Raw genomic sequence first — 18,704 nt, 5'->3', positions numbered from 1 at the left:
TATTGAATGTGTGCAAACCAACTCCTGAATATGCCCAAGGCGGCTCATCTGCCATGGACATGCCCCTCTGCCTCCCTGTGGCCCAAAGAAACCAGCTAGGACAGGGCTGCTGCTACATGGACAACACATGCAGCTGAGGAAGGAGATCTCCTTCCCCAAGGGCAGATAGCGAGCAACGCACAGGCCAGATGAACTGTGGTGACAGCAAGCTCCTCTCTTACCACTGCCAGATTTTCTCCATTATATGATGGGGGGAAAATGGCAGAGCCTAGGAGAAATGGTAACTGGGAGCAAGCTGCCAGCACAGCAACCCCTTTAACCTCCAAGTCTGAGGCAGGCAGGAGTAAGCCAAGGGCACATAGCTGTCCTCCAAGTCCCCATGATTCAGGATGGGCACCTCAGTTTAGATGCCATTACAGCAGCAATGACCTGCCTATACCATGGGTCTCGCTACAACTACAGGTGATGAATCAATAAAAAGGGCAATGAGAGCATAGCTGAGCAGTACTGGTTTTCAGAGGCACCAATAGCCATTCATCGTGCAAAAGCCAGTCCATTACATTTTAATTCTGGAAATGCATTGCAGGTGGCATGCTCCTTTGATAGCACAAGAGCTGTATTAAATAAGTTGTGCTAGTCGTTGCAGGCAACAGCAGCAGTGGCTGTCAGCCAGCCCAGCATCCATTCCCCTCTACTCCAGTTCTTTGTTCTTCTGAAGTACAATAAATAACAATTGTTCCACTGCCAACATTTAGGGGTTGAAACTACCCTGAAGAAAATTTGCACCAATATTGCTCTCACTTTAATCTTTTTCCTGCTTTTTTCCAGGGGTGTCTGAGCTGGCACCGCTCCAGGAGCCCTGGTGCCGCAGGCACAGAGCCCTGCGCTCACAGGAAGGCAGGCGATGAGCAGAGCTGGCCAGGATATTCCAGCTGGGCGACCTCACACCTCAGAGGAGCTTTCAAACAACACTAGACCAATCTGGGGAGCGACAGCATGAGTTGTGGGTGCTTGAGGGTCAAGGAAGAGAGAAAGGGCTGTGGTATCCCACTAGCTTTCCAGTTCCCCTTGAGGAAATCATTAGTGCCATGACCAAGAAAAGAGAGTAAATTCCAAGCTGAAAAAGAGCCGTGACCCCTGACAGACACCAAAACAGGCAGGACCCTCTACTGAACTTTAGGCAATGTTTCGACTCTTCAGCTGACCTGCTTCACATGCCACTCATTCCCTCCTCTCTGAGCCACAGTTTCATGCAGCAAACAGCTTTACCTGTCCTGCCCAGAGCTCCATTCCAATTAGCTGTGGGCTGTAGGGAGGCCACTACAGCTACACCAGCATAAACTGGTGTAAGAAAAGGGAGAACCAGGCCCTTTGTCTTTAAAAACTCAACACTGCCCTTACTGATTTCCATGGCCAATATTTTCCCACTTAATCCTCTTCGCTGTAATTCACAAAAGTAAAATAAATGCTCTGCAGAGGTAGTATCTGAGTTTGGCCATTATTTTGTCAACATATGCACACAGTGCTAGTTATTGTTATTAACTCAATAAACAATCTTTATTCTGCTACTTTAAAAGAGGTAATAGCTGCAACCTGCATTAAAAATACCTTTCACACTGTAAAAAACAAACAAAAAACCCACCAGAGGTAGTGGAGGAAACACCACAACTACAACTTTTCCAGAACCACACACCAGTTTCCCTGATCATAGTAACTCTTTTGAACCCTCACACAATCCAGGGATCTGCATGCTGCTTCCAGTTCCCCTTCACGGAACACATGGTAGTAACGGTGGAAAACAGGGCTGAGTTCTCGCAATTCCTTAGAGCCAGCTGGAAGCGACGCTGTATCAACACTTTCTCCTTTCTTTTTAGGGTCACCTTTCAGGTGCCAGGGAACCAGCAAATCTTGAGCGTGAAAGGAGGTTCGGTTAGTGTGGACAGGCAGCCTGGAGTCTGCGACTGGCTTTGCATCACAGCCTTCGTCCTTCGAGTCATTAAGGAGTCGGCCAGAACATGCTGAGTCTTGGCTGCTGCTACCAGGCATTTGATCACTAAGCGGTCTCTGGGCCGTGCCAGTATTGATTTCCTCCTTCTTGTCTTTACCACCGTTCTTTTCCTTAAGGTATTTAGACTTCTGTTTTTTGTATTCTTGTTCCATTGCCCAGACATAAATGAGTGCCGTTCCACCAGGTCTCAGAAGCCGAACTAGTTCACGGATAGTAGCCAGTCTCCTCTCCTATAAAGGAAAAATGAAAGTGTGAAGCTAGTACATAAACAGAAAGACAGGAGAGTGGAATGGCAGCAATTCCTCCTTACTGTCCCCCCCCCCCAGATACAATAAAAAACAGAGGAATTTTTTCCACTATTCGTTTTCATTGATAATATAGCCCATCACTATAAGCAAGCCAAGACATTTTCCTGAACACAATTCTCTTTTCATTTGAAAACAGCCCTGGGCTGAGTGGGATTTCTTGGACATATCAGCCCAACTGGAAATGACACACACCTCTTCAAAAAGGTTATTCACTATCTAAAATCCCAGATTCAGCTCTACTGTACCTGATGATACACATCCTAAGTTTGCAGCTAAAGGAGTCAGATTTATGGCTTAAACACAGGTCTTCTGACCAACCAACCAAAGACACGTCAGCCTTCTTCAAAACAGACTTCTTCCTACTTTTTACATTGCATTTGGAAACATTCCCTTAGGCCCCACCTCAGAGTATGGCTTCATGGTCTAAAAGCTTGTTACAATCGTACAGTTCCTGCCAGAAGAAGCTTACACAGCCTGGAGATACAGCGGACTAATGAGTAGTGTCCCTGTCGTTCTTTGCAGATGGACAATGAAGGCACAGAGGAAAAAAACATGAGATCTGCTTATGATCTGAGCCGGGAAATAACATATCTCTTGAGTCCCGAAGCAGAGCCCCCTTCTCCAGTGTCATTAATTGTAAGCAGACAAAAATGAAACACAAAAACCTAGATCAAAGTGCCAGGAGGAGCCAGGGCATCTGACAAGCAGAGGGAGAACGTGAAGAGAAAGTTTAAGCAGCAGCAGCCCAACAGCTTAACTCTGCTCTGAGAACTGCTTACACCAAGGCCAAACCTTCCATTTCCCCCCATTTTGTTCTTCCCTTTTGCTTCCATGAGCCCAAACTAGCAGATTTGTGAATATTAGCAGCTCTGCAGAGCAGTACAGTGGAGCCAGGGAGGGGTGGCTTACCGCTGTTGAGAAGTGGTGGATTACAGCAATAGAGATGCAGGCGTCGCAAGAACCGCTGCGGATTGGCACTGACAGGGCATCACAGACAAAAGCCTGGAGATTTTTTTCTCCACAAATATCCACCAGGTTTTTGCTGCGATCACAGCCAACCTGTAACAGAAAGTGTTTCATTAATCATAAGAGGATAACTACAAGACTGGAAAATGATTTTCACTTGATGCTTACGGTAATAAGAGTCATCACAGTCTCCTACTGAGGTAACACAGTTTAGTTTAAAATAAAAACGAGAGCGAGTGTGAGAAAATAGCCTTAAGTAAGAGGAATATATGGTTCCCAGGTATAGACAAAAAGAAAAAAAAACCTGATGCTTACTTAAAACAAAGATGGCAGACTGGATATCAGACAGCTCATTATAGCACCCTGATTTTGAACCAGCTTAAGACAGAACAAGTTTCAACCTAACTTTTCCTCAAAACTGGCTCTTAAGGTATCTTGAAACCAGCAAAACAAGAGGTGACCTAACCTCAGTATTTTCTTTTCCTTTCAATTGCCATTTGTAACCTGACAACATTTGAAGCAGCCAAATACTGAACTTGCAAAAGCTGAATCTGTGAGTGTGAACAACGATCTGGTGACCTTGGTGGCACCACTGAAGTATGTCGCCCAGCTTCACTGATCACCCAGGTTTCGCCATTTCAGTGGAAGTGCGGATGTGCTCAGGTACAGTCCTCTTCACCCTCAGTATCGCAATCCACAAAAATTTAAGCACAACATAATTTTCCAAGGTTCTGTGCAGTCCAAATGAAGTAAACCCTAAGAACCATTTCAGGACACCTCATAAAATGTTTCTTTTTTTCCCCCCTTTGAAGTTTGCCCAGTGTCCAGGTCAGAGATGGTAAGAAAAAGCACCTAGAAGAGGTTTTTTACGTGCTTCCATAAAACCAATAAATCCAAACTGATCAAGACCCTTCTGAAAGAACAAATAGAGCGAGGCAGGCACCACCCTCATTTTCATGTCTGCCACGCACACTGAATGCTCAAACCAAAGCCTTGCCACCAAGTCGTATATCAAACTCAGCTTGCATGAGAATATTATTTTTGTTTTCAATGATCAGCAACAAGTAGACAGCAGAGAAGAGATTCAGAATCCTTAATAATTATTGCTGACAGCATTTATTGCATTTGACACAGAAAGAACACTAAACCATCCTTGCTGCAAGAAGAATAGCAAACAACTTGCTCTGGTTAATCAACCCAGCAGAGACAACAGTACTGCTAAAATTAAAAATCTCTTTTGCAACGATTAATGAAAATATATTTATTTTCCATCACAACTTTTCATTTTATCGGTTCAAATCATTTTAGCTTTCAGTCTACCACCACAGTTCTGAAGAAATCCAGGATTCTGTTCCCGTCACATGTCCTGAAAGCTTCCAGGTGAGCTGCTTTCTAGTCAGGTCCCCGACTTTTGGTCCAAAGTAAATGAAATGGTTGTGAAAATGCCACCCTGATAACCCAAGATAATCCTCCACAAAAACAGTACTATGAACATGTACGTATTGTCCTGCCAGTTAGCTCTAAACAGATCTGAAAAGATCAGTCCTAGCGTTGCTTTCTTCCCATTTATTCCTTGGCCTCATCTCTGCGTTTACTGAAGCACGGAGTGGATAGTGTTATCTATGAATAAAAAAAGGAAACTCCTGTTTACTTGGAAGTAAACATAAATCCCCATCATTTCACACTGGAAGCCAACTGAAGTGTCTTTAAATTACTCTCATCATGGAATGGATTTAGCTGACAACCTGCATGTTAGGGATTCCACGCCTCATTACCGGTGCCTTCAACTACTTTTGCAATTAAGACATTAGCATGCAGTATTTAATAAAACTCAAAGGACCGAATTCGCTGCTGGCAGAAGGAGGGGGAAGAACACTTGCAACTTCCACTGACAACAAGCTTTCCCAGAAAGAATTGCTTTGGCCCTGTGCATCTATAGTAAAAACGGGCTGGATGATGGAACTCAATCCTCCCTCCCAAAATGACCTTGAAAAGGACTACGCTGTATGTTGATGAAATCCAATGAACTGAGAATGAGAACAAAGGCATGACTGCCAGAATGTGAAGTCCTCATTTGCATCTAAATTATATCAAATAATTACAAAGTCAGGCTTACTCGTATTGTCATAGTTATTAAAGTGAATCTACATCCAAAGCAAAAAGATTCTGGTTCGCAATGAAAATGGAGACCTTGAAATGGATCACTCTGAATGCACAGCTGCTCTAAACCAGGTATATTAGGCTAAAACTTTAAGTTGTCTTAAATGTAAACATTGTAATAGGTGCTACCTATACATGCATAAATGCTGAACACAGGGAGTCACCACAGATATGCCTGGTGCCGGAGCTTAGCAAATTTAGCATCCTTACTAGAATTATCTCTGCATGATATTTTAAAAGAATTACAATCACCACATTACTGCATTTGCTAGCTTATAAGAAACATGCATTCATTAAAAACCAAAATACATTGGTTTCGGTCTCTTAGAAAACAGTAAGCTAGCAAAAAGCAGCTAACTTCAGTGGTGCAATGCCAGCTGACAGCTGGAAAATGAGCCTATCTTATGATTTTTATGAGTACAGAAAACATTTACAGCAAGGGGCAGAGACCCCAAACTCAACTTTTCCCAATTCTGTTACTGATTTCTACATCCTGAAGCACGTGGGAGCTTTGATGTGATGAAGCTTCATTTACAGAAAACAGTTCAAAGGAATGTTTTAATTTAGAACAGGTTTATTTTTCTCTCTCTAATTAAACATGTAATCAAAATATTTTTTTAAAATTCTCAAAATTTAACTGGAATGCTTTAATTTTTGCCAGTTCATGTCTCTAATTTTGATGCTCAGCACATGATACTGTCCTTGCTGACATCTCTTTTAGAAGAGTGGAGAACAGTAGATCAATTACCATTAGTTCAGTGTCCAAAACCAACAGAATCTAGTACATCTCTTGGTGAGCCAAGTTGTATGCATTTTTTAAGGTTCTCCATTTCTTATTACTGTGAGTCTTCTCAATCATTTATCTGTTTTCCCAGTTTTCCAAATCAAATTCCTTGCTCAACCCCCCCAATTTCTCATATATATCTCAAATAGCATACCTGACTATTGAGCTGAATCCACCTCTCAGCAAGTTGCTCTACACCTTTCAGTATTTCCCCAAAGGAGACTGGCTTCTCAGGTGTTACTCCAGACAGCCATTCCCACCTCCCTGCCTTTTGGGTAGGTACCCCCACCTCTCTCTTCACTGCTTTTTGTGATGTGGACAACGGCTCACAGGAGCTCCAGGGCGGCCACTGACACCTATGTACTGGGGCTCAGAATCCACTTACATTTTTAGCAGGGATTTCCAGCACTGATTTTCATTGTATCTGGATAAACACTAACTGCATCCAACTCTTCCTTTAAGCCAAAAATTCTGTATTAGTATGGAGGCCTGTAACTCTGCAACTAGAACCCCAGCAAGCACAAAACTTAGGAAAGAGGCAAAAGCGTGTCGTCATTCTGGCATACAGCACCTTCTCTTTAGGGCACACTGGGTAACGCAAACCTTTAGACTAATGGAAACATCAAAAAAGACTAAGATAAAAGAGGATAAGGGAAGGGAGAAACTAATGTAACACCTGTGATTTGTCTGAGTTTGCAGCAGCTCTGTACTGGCTTCCTGGGAACGGGATAACACAGGCAGATATCCCATCCCGCTCCTTTGCATTCCCAGTCACCTTCACCTCCACTGTTTCAGCCAGGAGTCGCTAAACTAAGTTTTATAAAATCTACTTAATGCAGTGGTTTAGAATAGATCATTAGGGGGCAAAAGACACTAAATAAATAGCTTGCTTCATAATGGTGCTGAAATCTGCAAGAAATAAATCCTCTTGCAAGCTTAAATAAAGACAGGGAAAGACAGGCCGATGTTGCCCACCATTATATATTTTCTTTCTATGTTATCTCATTATAACTAATTCTATCTGGTCGAATTAGTTCATTTAGGTATCTGGAAACCTGATTGATTCAGCACATTAGAAAGTGATGAAGAAAACGACATCTAATTCTGAAATCCAGCCGCCAAATGGAATTATGTCGCTCCCCGGAGAAACACCTCAGCTATAACTGATAGCATGAGAGCCTCAAGGAAGCAAATTACATTCCAGCAAACACACATATACGTAGGAAAAGAGACACCAGCACAGCCACAGCAAGACAGACAAATTTCCTTGCTCCAGTTGGTCTGAGTCAGGCCTTTAGCATTCCTCTCATGTAGTGTTTTGGTTTTCCATTGCGTACAGTCAGGGTGTCTGTGGAAACAAAGCACTATGTCTAAAACATTGTCCTGGCTTCGGCTGGGAAAGAGTTAATTTTCTTTCTAGTAGCTGGTAGAGAGCTGTGTTTTGGATTTAGCATGAGAATAATGTTGTAAACACACTGATGGTTTAGTTGTTGCTAAGTAGTGCTTACACCAGTCAAGGACTTTTCAGCTTCCCATGCTCTGCCAGGTGCACAAGAAGCTGGGAGGGGGCACAGCCAGACTGGCCAAAGGGCTGTTCCATACCCTACAACGCCATGCTCAGTATATAAACTGGGGAGAGTTGGCCTGGGGGCAGCAATCACTGCTCGGGGACAGGCTGAGCATCGGTCAGCGGGTGGTGAGCCGTTGCATCACTTGTTTTTCCTGGGTTTCGTTTCTCTCTGTCTCTCTGTTTTCATTTTCATTATAATTTATTATTTTTATTTTGGTTCAATTATTAAACTGTTCTTATCTCAACCCAGGAGTTTTCGTACTTTTGCTCTTCAGATTCTCTCCCCCATCCCACCGGGACCAGGGCTAAACCACGACCAGCGTGAAGTTCATTTCTCAATGACAAAGCATCAGAACCAAGTTAAGCAGTTCAGCGCTCATTCTGGTTTTGTGCCACTGTTGCCCAGTTCCTTCTGAGCTCTCTTCATCTCAGATCTCCCATCATTTTTAATGATTCCTACTCATTGAGAGAAAGGGGCAGGAAAGGTTCCTCTGCCTCGCCCTCCAATCACAAAAATACAATGAACTGGCTCCAAATATACTATTGCAAGTTAGTTTTGTCCTTCCTGCTTTTACCCACTCTTAAGTCCTTCAGATAGGAATCTGTTCTCAATCAACATGGACCCAGTGTAACTAAAACCCACCCACCACTATGCAACCACACCACAGCAAATCTTCACCCTCTCTCTTCGCCACACCCTGGCAAAATCCAACTTTTACGCAGTTCCAGCAGATCCCAGTTTGGGACGGTAATGCAGAAAACAGAGATGCACATCTTGCAGCAAAAGGGTGTCTTACAAGGTCATGTGAAATACAAGCAACATTACTGATTACCTCTGAATGACAGGCACTACAGAAATAGGAATGTCTATATTAGAGCAAAGCGTTTGGGCTCCTACATTGCCATGATTTTTCTTCCTAGCACCAGTATTCTGGAAAGGAGAGTAATTTCTTTATATATAAAGAAAAAAATACCTACCCAATGGCATTTTCAGTTGTTTGTTACTGTATTTCCCACCATTTTATCAGTTCAATTAAAACTGTAAACCACAAAATTGAAAGGCTTCAATGTCTTTCACTCACACCCTAGCCCTGTGAGGATGCTGAACAGTCCTGTGGGGAACTGGGAGACAGAGCTAAAGCTCATAAAAATTGATGAGATACATTGCAATGATGTCCGCTGTCTCTGGAATGAAACCCTCGTGGTGATGGGGGGATGGGTAAGGCTGAAACGTAGCATTCTGTAAAAATAAAAGCCCAGCTTACAGATATGAGTATTAAGCTTGAAAGCACTTAAATATAAACTGGTGGGGAGGGGATTGTGAAAAGAAAAAAAAAAAAACCAACACAAAACCACAAAACCCACAAACTTAAAGCCATTTCTCTCTTTTGCATCCATTCAAACAATAAAAAAGCTGGGTGAGAAAAAGAAAAAGTAATCAGAAACTTTATTAAATTCAATCTTTCTCCAGTCTTTGTCCTAACTACATCAGACTTGGATTCCATCTCTTGCTCAAACATTCTTAATCTGAATTTGTTTGTCATGAAATTGCTGCTCTTTCACTGTGTCAGAATAATGCAGCCATTACAGCACTGTCATTTTCGTTGCGCGTAGCTGGACTCATGCATTTCACTGTCACACAACCATACTCGAGTAGATAAGACTGTATGTAATCATCCAAAAGAAACGGAGGCAAATACAATAGCACAGGCCACAGTGGAGATATTTTCAGACAGCGCCTGAAGATTAAAACCATCAAGAGGGCTACCTTAGCTTTGATCTACCATTAGCACTGCTACTTTAGATAGAAGTATCCTGTCTAAAAACGTACAGTAACCTTTATAGCACATCGCTTGCTCTCAGAAAGTGCTTGCCTCAGGTTTTCAGTATTTCTGAGTCAAAACACACCAAGCTACATGGCTGTACTGACAGTGCTCTACTCAACCCCTAAATATCTCCTAATTTCACAGCACTGCTTTATTGCTTCTTTCCCAACAGGACCTAGGCTAAGAGCTCCAGTGCAGTCTGTGTAAAAACCTTACCAAGAGCCACAGCAATTGCTGTGAAGGAAAGGCTGCAGCAATTTATTAAGTTTCTGCCTGGATTTTATGCCCCCAAGTCAAGAGGAGTAAATGAGGGAGGAAACTGATGCGCTGCATCTAGAGAGCACTCTCCCTATCCTGACAATGCACCTGATACACAAAGAGTATTATTTAACACCTCACCCTTGGATCCATGCGGTAAATGGAAGTAACGCAACATGAGAACAGCCCTGTACAATCAGACCTTTCTGTTGAGCCCAAATAACAACCCAGGAGGACAACAAAAAGTGGAAAAGACAGCTCTTGTCTCCCTCAGATAAAAAGAACAGTTGAACAGGCTAACTCATCCAACCCAGGCACCATACCAAGGAGATGGGCTACCAGTAATAATACTGATACGTCACTAACACTTGTTCTGCAGTACTTCCTATAGAACAGTACAGCTAGGGAATAGAGGTAAAAATCCCATTCAGGAATATATGAGTACTGATTTCCCACAGATCAGAGTCCACAAAATAAAGAACTGACAGCAGTCACTTCCACAGTCACAGAAATAGCAAAATATTTAAAGTAGTACCTTGCTTCAAATAACAGCCATTACCAGTTGCTTTAGAGGAAGATGAATAAAAAAATCATGACGACAGTTCACTCTCTAAAAAGCTGACCATAAGAAAAGTGTCTTGCTAAGTCCTGTCTACTGGCACTTTCCATCAAGTCAAAGAACAAGGGTTTGTATTACCTGTGAACAACATGATCTTATGTCTCTTGGAAGAATTTGACCCAATCCCTATGGCTGCTGCTCAGTGCTTGGCTTTCTGGCATTTTGTGACGGTGAGTTGCATCCAATAAATGGCACCAAATGTGCCCAAAGTATTTTTTCTTCTCAGCAGAAAATGGATTGCTGCAGGTTAACCTGCTCCCAAACCATCAGGTCCCCTTGGATCACCTCACTGTCCTCACTAGCAGCAACTACTCATATCCATGGGAGGCGATCTAAGTGGCACCCACTGATAACCCTTCATCAGTACAGAATGCCATCCAACAGACCTACCTTCCTTTGTCTCCAAACCAGTGTAACACCACACCGTTCCTTTCACCTACGATAATTTAGTTCTCAGTCTTTTTGAGGTACCTTGTCAAAAGGTTAAAAAAAATCTGTAAACATGATATACACCAGTTTTTCTTTAACCACACTTTGGCTGATGTATAAAAATAAATATAGTAGAAAGAAACAGTCACATCCATCCTCCTGAGACTCTGTGCTAGCTTGCAGATGAAAATAAACAAATGCAAAGTCTAGAGTCTAGCTCCAACCAAGGAGAACTAGTTGTCACCAGTAGAAATTAAAACGTGAAGGTAGGCCAACTGAATGAAGTAATTCCCAGATTCTGTTTTTCAGCTGTCTCAACTGCTTCTTTAAAAATTTCCTCCCTTTCACTGTTACTTTTCATGTTTTGGATTTCTCCTGCAGGCACATATGAAATGAGGCAACTCCTAAAGTAACAGAGGAGAGGGGCTGGCTTTCATTTGACTGCCAGTAGGTATGTGATCTCTCTTTCCCTTAGCTGCTTAACTGTGAGCTGCAGAAAGCAGACTGGTGCTGGCAATTTCTCAACATAGCATCTTGCAGAGATTTCACCTTAAAAGCCTTCCACAAACCTAGACAACAGCAATTTACCAAATTCATTCTAGGACCAGGTGACCTTCACGGTACCCTGACAAACTTTTCTCCTTTCTAGTTAGGTTTGCTGATTGTTCTCACAGGAGTCAGGAGTGGAAGACTGAAATGTACTGAACATGAGTAATTATTTTCAGGCTACAGCAGTCAGGCATAAACATGGCTACTTACAAACCAGTTGATTTTGTTCTAGCTTATAAGAACAGTAATGCAAATAAATCCATTACAAATACAGACAAGGCTGTAAATATCAACTTATGTTTTACAGCTGAATATAAATAGCAGGACAGAAACTCCTGAAACAGACAAACAAGTGTGACTTTTATTATTAATAATGAATGTTTTGCCTTACATAGAAGTTTTCAAGCCTGATGGATTTAGGAGTGTTTCACAGTACAAGCACATGAAAGAATCAAACAATTCTGGAAGAGGGGAGAGCAGATAGCATAATGTACACCTCAGAAAGATTTCTTTTGGGTAAAAACAACAGGAAGTTTGACCCTTGCAAGAAAGTCTTTGAAATGTTTGCAATAAAAACTACCTCTTGGTTCACATTTCTATGTGCTTCCTGTCTCCCTGATAGGAAGGGAGAGAAGTAAAACCAGGCTACATACAGACTGTGAGATGGGGAAGGTGATGAGAACATCAGGAAGAATGTCAGAACTGTCTAAAAGTGAAGAGAAAGGAGCGAGAGAGAGGCCAGAAATCTGTGCTGAAGTTGAGACTCCCCCATGAATTTTATGCTGGCGTATTTACTGGGCCTATGCACAGAGTCAGAGGTGGGACAGCCAAACATGACATCATTCACAAATGAGCCATGCCACCAGGCCAAAGGGAAGTGAAACGGATATACGAAAAGTAGCACTGCCCGTGAAAATTTCAGGGACATGTACATTGCATTCCCCACCCATCAGCCAAGTGAAAAACTTGTTGGAAGCATTCAAATTGCCCAACCGTTTTCCCTTTTATTAAGCTTATTCAACAACAAAAGAGGCTAGAGCATCCGTTACAATTTTTCAATCTGCTGCACCCATTACTATTTTTTTGATTAACATATTTTGACTTGCAAAGCAAAAGTGGCTTTGAAGAAAGAAAAGGGTAATGCACATAGTGAATGGATGTGGAAACCTAACACAACTGGTAATTGATCTTGGATCAGGAAACAGCCTTCTGTTCTTGGCACTCTTCCCACAACTGAAGCTCCAACATGCTACAGCTGCATGACGGAATAAACACTTGCACCAATGAAAACAAATGACAGTAGCTACTACTTACCATGTACAAATCCTCGTTGATGCCTAGATATTTCCCATTACCACAACCAACGTCAGCCACTATTGACCCTTGTGGTAGAGACCTGAGAAACTCTACAATTCGGGGCCACGGGCTATGCCTGGTACTGCTGAAGTGTGTGGCAATCTCTTCGTACACCTTGTGTACATATTCTTGCTCCAGCTTTGAGGCCTCCATCTCATTGTGGGGAAATGAAGGTTGTACCTGCCTTTGCTGTCCTTTCTGGCTGTCACAGACAGATGGGTAAACTAGATACAGCAGCAGATAAACAAAAAATAAACTTTTAAAAAGTCATTCCTTGTTGGTTAAACTTATTTAGCAAAATAAAATTAAAAGTGAAATATTAAAATGCAAAAAATGCTTTGTTCCTCCTTTACCTTTTAAAAACTGAAATGCAGGTCAAACTGCAGAAGTGTTTGATGACCTTAAAACAAGCAACCTGCCCACATGTACCAGAGGCTGTCTGCAGTGATCGTTCATCCTGCTATATTAACGAGGTTTATGTTTTCAAAACTGAGACAGTGCCCCTAATATCAAAGATCATGACATCACTGTAATTCAGCCTCTGAAATTCTGTTCTGAGGCCACAAATGGACTTCAATTCCATGTAATTGTTGAGCCACCTATCTATTATTATCTGTACTGCTCTAAGGCACTGACATGGCTCTATCACTGCAGATTTGACTGCTTCTCCTTCTCTCATGTACTTATTTTCAGAAAATTACAGTCCCCTTCAAATTAAAAACAACAAAAACTGATGGGAACCTGAAGAATAGTAGCTACTTCTATTGTGGTACATTATTCCAGCACTTGAGGTCCCAATGAAATGCAAGATTCCAGATTACCTGCCTGGCTCTAGAGCAAGCCAAATGCCTTCCTGTACAGAGAAATTACAAATGGATGCAACCAATTGAAGCCATATAGTATGTCTAACCCTGAGCCATTCAGGAATGGCTACCAGGACTGCCAAAACTATCCAAAGGGATAAACTAGTTTGCTCAAAAAAAAGAAAAAAAAAAAAAAAAAAAGCTTACATATTGGTGATAAATAACAGTTTTGACTTGAAGATCACCTCACTTACTGCAATTGCAAGGGCTTCTCCTCACTTTCCTGAATGTAAATGATGTCCTTGTTTCCCTTCGATTTAGTGTTAAATCTCCAACATCAGCAGTGATTGTTCCAACTTTCTGCCCAAGCTCAGATGCTTGAATGACATCATATTTTCGGGGTGTAATCCTAAAACAAAGCAACACAAAATAAAAGAATAATTTGCATCAGAAAAAAACCAATCCATCATTATAAGAATGCACTCCTTAAATACTGTGACAAGTGTGATTACAACCTGCTATTTAATGTACCGCTGCTGCTCAGTTTTCGACTTACTCAATTTCAGAGAAAAAAAAAGGTGCTGACACATAAACTAATGACATTAATTAAAGCGTTATTTAATTGCAAGTAATTACATTTCCCTTTCCTCCCTTCCTTTCCTTCCAAAAAGTTGGACTGTTTATTTTTCTAGGACTTTATCTGAGATAGTTGTTAAAGATAAAATACACTAGTAAAAGTGGTGGCTACAGGCATAAAAGCATAGCATTGGCTGAGCTCTACATTAGCAGATTGAAGTTTCTTGTTACAAACGGGCCTCTCCAATGAATTCTGCTTCGCAACAGAATTACTTCTCCATTTATTGACAACAGAAGATGCAAAGAAGTAGCACTTGGGAGATTTGCTAAAATGCCTAAAGGGAGAAACTCCGCTGTAGATCTTTCTTGACCAAAATCTATCTATCAATCAAGCAAACTGGGACCAGAGCTTCTTAAGCTACTTCTGGATTTGGCACTGATCTTAATGGAAAACAAAAACATTTTTGCAAGGACAAAATTCACAAAATCAAAGTGATTTGGAATGTTTTTGGGGTGACAAAAGTTTCAAATAATTTTATGAAGAGATTTACATGATGAAAAAGTACCAAACCCAAGAATTTTAACAGCTCTACCAATGGATCTCTCTTAAAGTTCAGAAGAGGAAAATGAGAAAGTAACATGAGAAACACGAGAGAAGAGAAACAGCTGCACCCACATGTGGTTTCCCATCACTTGCACATGGGAAAAAGTAGATACTCTTGGAACAAAATGGAAACTACTCAGGGAAATAGCTTAGCACTTCAAAGCTGTTACTGTCACACTGAAATGCTTCTTGAACTTAGTCATCAAGGAGATTAATGCAGAAATTTCCTCAAGAAAAAAAAACATCATCTCTAAGGAATTGGCCTCTCAGTGAAGCCCCTTCAGAGCTGCTGACTTCAAAGTACTTGACTCCCAGCAGGACAAACTTTCAGTGTAAAACTGACTTCCGTATTGGTTAGCTGAGTTTAACCCTCATCGGTTGAGCCAAAAGGGGGAAAAAAGTGTCTTACATCTTCTAATAAAGCAGAGCGCCCAGTCTCATCTCAAATTTCTATTGGAACTTTTTTGCAGGTCACGTGAAACCACGGACCAGTGCCTGTACTTAACCAAGAAGAATGATCCAAATGCTGAGAAGGCGGCCTGCAGCCCGATCAGCATTCCCGTACTTTGCTGTACGCCATCTTTCCTACCACAGGGAAGCTGCTCTCTAATCAAGTCACAGGGAAAAAGAGTGCAGGTCTTTTCTGTCTGGAAATCAGGAAGCAGCACATTGATGCTCCATCTAGATGTTGCAAAAAGGAGACACGGAGCAGCCCCAAGAATGGAAATATCCCAAAGACAGCCATGGAAAGGACGGGATCTAATAAAGAACTGTCTTGTTCATGGCAGATAATGAAGCTATGATGAAATCATCAGCTGAGGATGCCCAAGACTCCCTGGACAGGAGAACTTCAAATCCCAAGTCTGCAGATTTTCTATTTGATTTTCTTTTGTACCTGCAGCAATAAGCTAAGCATAGCAGCTAATATTTTCAGAAATAAGTCTTCTTTTTCAAGGTTCTAGTTTCAACCTACATAATTTCCTTTTGCCTATACTACAAGCAAGAACTCCAGACAAAGGCTGGGCTAAAAACAGGCTTCCCAACATCAAAAATAAAATGCTGCATGCTGTCTTGCTTGGCACAGAGTTGTATTACTATTGCAGTGTCAGGAACGGTGTTTTGCCAGGTTACCCAACCAATAACGAACCTCATCAGAAAAAACATCACAAGTGAACCTCACCAGAAAAACCGTAATCTTACTTTCACCTATGAGACAAAAAGAGCACATATCTTTTGCTCTCCTTGATGACACTGTATAGCTTATTTCTTAACCATATGTTTCTCTTTCAGACAGAACAGAACAAAAAGCCTTTTCCTGTGCATTTATTAACAGGGTCAAAATGAAGTCACTCATTCCCCTGGCATCCAAATATACACATTGAAAGCACTTCCAGAATAATTCCAAAACTGAACCTTTTGCTCTCTAATTTGACATCTGAGGAGTAGATAAAAGGCATCGCAAATGATCTTAAATACATCCTGACGTTATGTATGCAAGTGAATTAACTACACTTGCTTGCTGGATGATTAGTCGTATTGATTACAATAGTATGCTTCACTAGCATGTTGCAAAGCTTACTCCAGTTGAGTATCTTGACCCACTACTGCTTTTAAAAAAATACAGAACTATTTTTAGGAAAGGTGGACAAGCACTGGGACTGGAATAACTTATACATGAGTAGAAAGATCTGGGATCTTCATTTTACATGTAGTTTATGTGACTGGTTCTCAAAAGACAACCATCACTTGAACGTACAAGTGAGTTAAGTAACTATCTCATTCCAGTTCTCAGCAGGCAGGTACACTGCCCCAACTTGAATGCCTGCTGGCAAGTACTGCAAGTGCCCTGCATGCATCCTTCCCCCTGCTGGGAGTTTGGCTGCCTAGGGCCAGCTTGGAAAGAGCAGAGCTGGTGGCCTTGGAGAAAGCTGCCATGAAGACAGGCAGAAGCCTCAGCAAGGGCTGCCCCTCCTTCCCCTGGGAGCTGCTTTTAAACAGAGGCTGTCTCACTGGGCCTTGCCCCAGCTACAGCCCCAGAGGATCCCCAGCTGTGTCTGTGCACAGCCACTGCCCCGCTGATCCGGGCCCCGACCCCCAGGGCTGACGTCCCAAGCTGGCCTCAGCCCAGTCCCACGGAGGTGCCTGATGCCCAGGGCTGGGGGCTGCCCCCTGGCTCCCCAGGCCAGCAACATCACCGACATGGAAACTGTACTATGTTCTCAGAGTTGTAGATAACCTTTCTAAAAGATGACTGACAGTATCTGGCAGGACAGAATAAGCAGCTTATAATGCTGGTATCAGTGTTCAGTCTTGTATACCAAAAAACAAAGGACTTCGCTGCCCTGGGCTTCTATAGTGATGCACGTCAGGAGTACCAGCTGCTTTTTACAACTATTTAATTTAATGAGGGAATATACAAGTGGTATAAGCGCTCTGTAAAAATGAACAACGTAAAGGTCATTGGGGAGTTCACGTTCACCCTTCTTCATAATATAAATTAACTAGTAAAATTAAAAGGCAGAAAATCTTCTGCCAATAAAAGGATTTGATGTTTAATTTATACAGAATGTAATTAGTGTCTCCAATTGACTGCTGTAACCAGTGATGGCTTGGATCAAACAAAGGAAGAAGCATTTACCATGGGCATTTCTGTCCAATATGAACGTTTCCACATTCTCCTGAAGTGCACTACTGTCACTCTCAGAGCTTGCCAAGGTTTTAGCCTTTTTGCCAATTTCAGCACTCCTATTGTAAGTATCTCCCAGTGGTGCATGATTTAAAAAGCATGTATTTAAACTCTACAATAAGCAAAGCCTCAAGACATATTTCAAGAAATCTCTTTTCCAGGATCCCAAACCTGCTCAGTACAATGCAGCCTTATCAGCAGTTACACTGCCCCTAAAGCAGCTGGGAAGAGCTCAGCAAGACTCCCCTTTGTCACCCTCATGCCCTCTGTGCCGGGGAAGTCACTCTCTTAAACCAGCCCTTCTCTAAAGCGTTTGGCATATGTGATCCAATGGGAAAAGCTGTGGGCTGAAAAAGAGAAAAAAGAAATGGGGAAGCTAATTGCACTACAATCAATTCTTTGCCAGCTCAGAGTCACTGAGGACTTTCACACTGCAGACGTAAGTGAGAGCAATTTCCGAGCGAAACTTCACTTGTGACAGCAGCAGGAAACTGCAGCTCAGGGACTGGCAATTAGCTTCCTAAAATCCCCATTTTTTTCAATTTAAGCTGAGCAGAGGACTGAATTTGTACATTAATTATAAAACTTGCTGTGATTTCTTTCAGAGCTATTTTAAATACAGAATGTCATTAACAAAGCAAACAAACAACACACATTATTCTTCTATTATCAGCAATGCAGGGACTCTTACACATACCCATGTGTCCACAGGTATCTGGATTCTCCAGTCATCACCAGTAAACTGCATCGGGGCAGCATAATTGCCACTGTATGGCCATCAGGGTGTTTAAAATCCATCACAATCTAAAAAGAAACAAAACCAGCCACCACAAATGAGCATGATTTACAGAGCTTCATATACATGCCAGGCATTCTTAAGTCCTTGCTTTGTTTGCCTCTTCAATGTGTTCATCAGAATATTGCCATGAAACAGCTACGACTTCCTAGGGATGCAAAAGCCTCTACGTTTCTGCCCTTAAGATTTCTCCCTTTCAGCACTGTGTTCAAAAATCTGAGGCACTCACAAATATATGTGCATATACAGATTATTAAAATACTAAAAAATATATATATAAAAATATATATAAATATATATATGTGTGTGTATTTTCTTTTCTTTTCATAGTAATAGTTTTCTTTGTGAGAACACGGTAGCACCGTTTAATCTCTGTGTGTACCTGTGAGGCAGGAAAGGATTACTA

The 18,704-nt window shown here is 41.8% G+C and overlaps 1 protein-coding gene across 5 annotated transcripts in view; it reads right to left on the bottom strand.

Annotated features, from left to right (window-relative positions):
• Positions 1–1,538: 1,538 nt before the first annotated feature.
• ALKBH8 (alkB homolog 8, tRNA methyltransferase) overlaps positions 1,539–18,704 on the bottom strand; it is a 52,004-nt gene continuing 34,838 nt past the window's right edge. For all 5 annotated transcript variants that reach the window (XM_087759028.1, XM_087759026.1, XM_087759027.1 and 2 more), the window contains 5 exons: positions 18,200–18,306; positions 13,891–14,045; positions 12,792–13,057; positions 3,226–3,375; positions 1,539–2,238 (listed from right to left, as the gene is read on the bottom strand). In XM_087759028.1, coding sequence (XP_087615154.1) covers positions 1,669–2,238; positions 3,226–3,375; positions 12,792–13,057; positions 13,891–14,045; positions 18,200–18,306 — 1,248 coding nt within the window. In that variant the 3' untranslated portion in view covers positions 1,539–1,668. The remainder of the gene's footprint in view (positions 2,239–3,225; positions 3,376–12,791; positions 13,058–13,890; positions 14,046–18,199; positions 18,307–18,704) is intronic.

Source organism: Nipponia nippon, unplaced genomic scaffold (assembly GCF_047370975.1).
Source record: "Nipponia nippon isolate SJK-2023a ecotype South Korea unplaced genomic scaffold, ASM4737097v1 scaffold_2, whole genome shotgun sequence".
In the NCBI taxonomy this organism is placed as follows: Eukaryota; Metazoa; Chordata; class Aves; order Pelecaniformes; family Threskiornithidae; genus Nipponia; species Nipponia nippon.
Note: the sequence above shows the minus strand (reverse complement) of the source record. Positions and strands in the feature narration are given on the sequence as shown.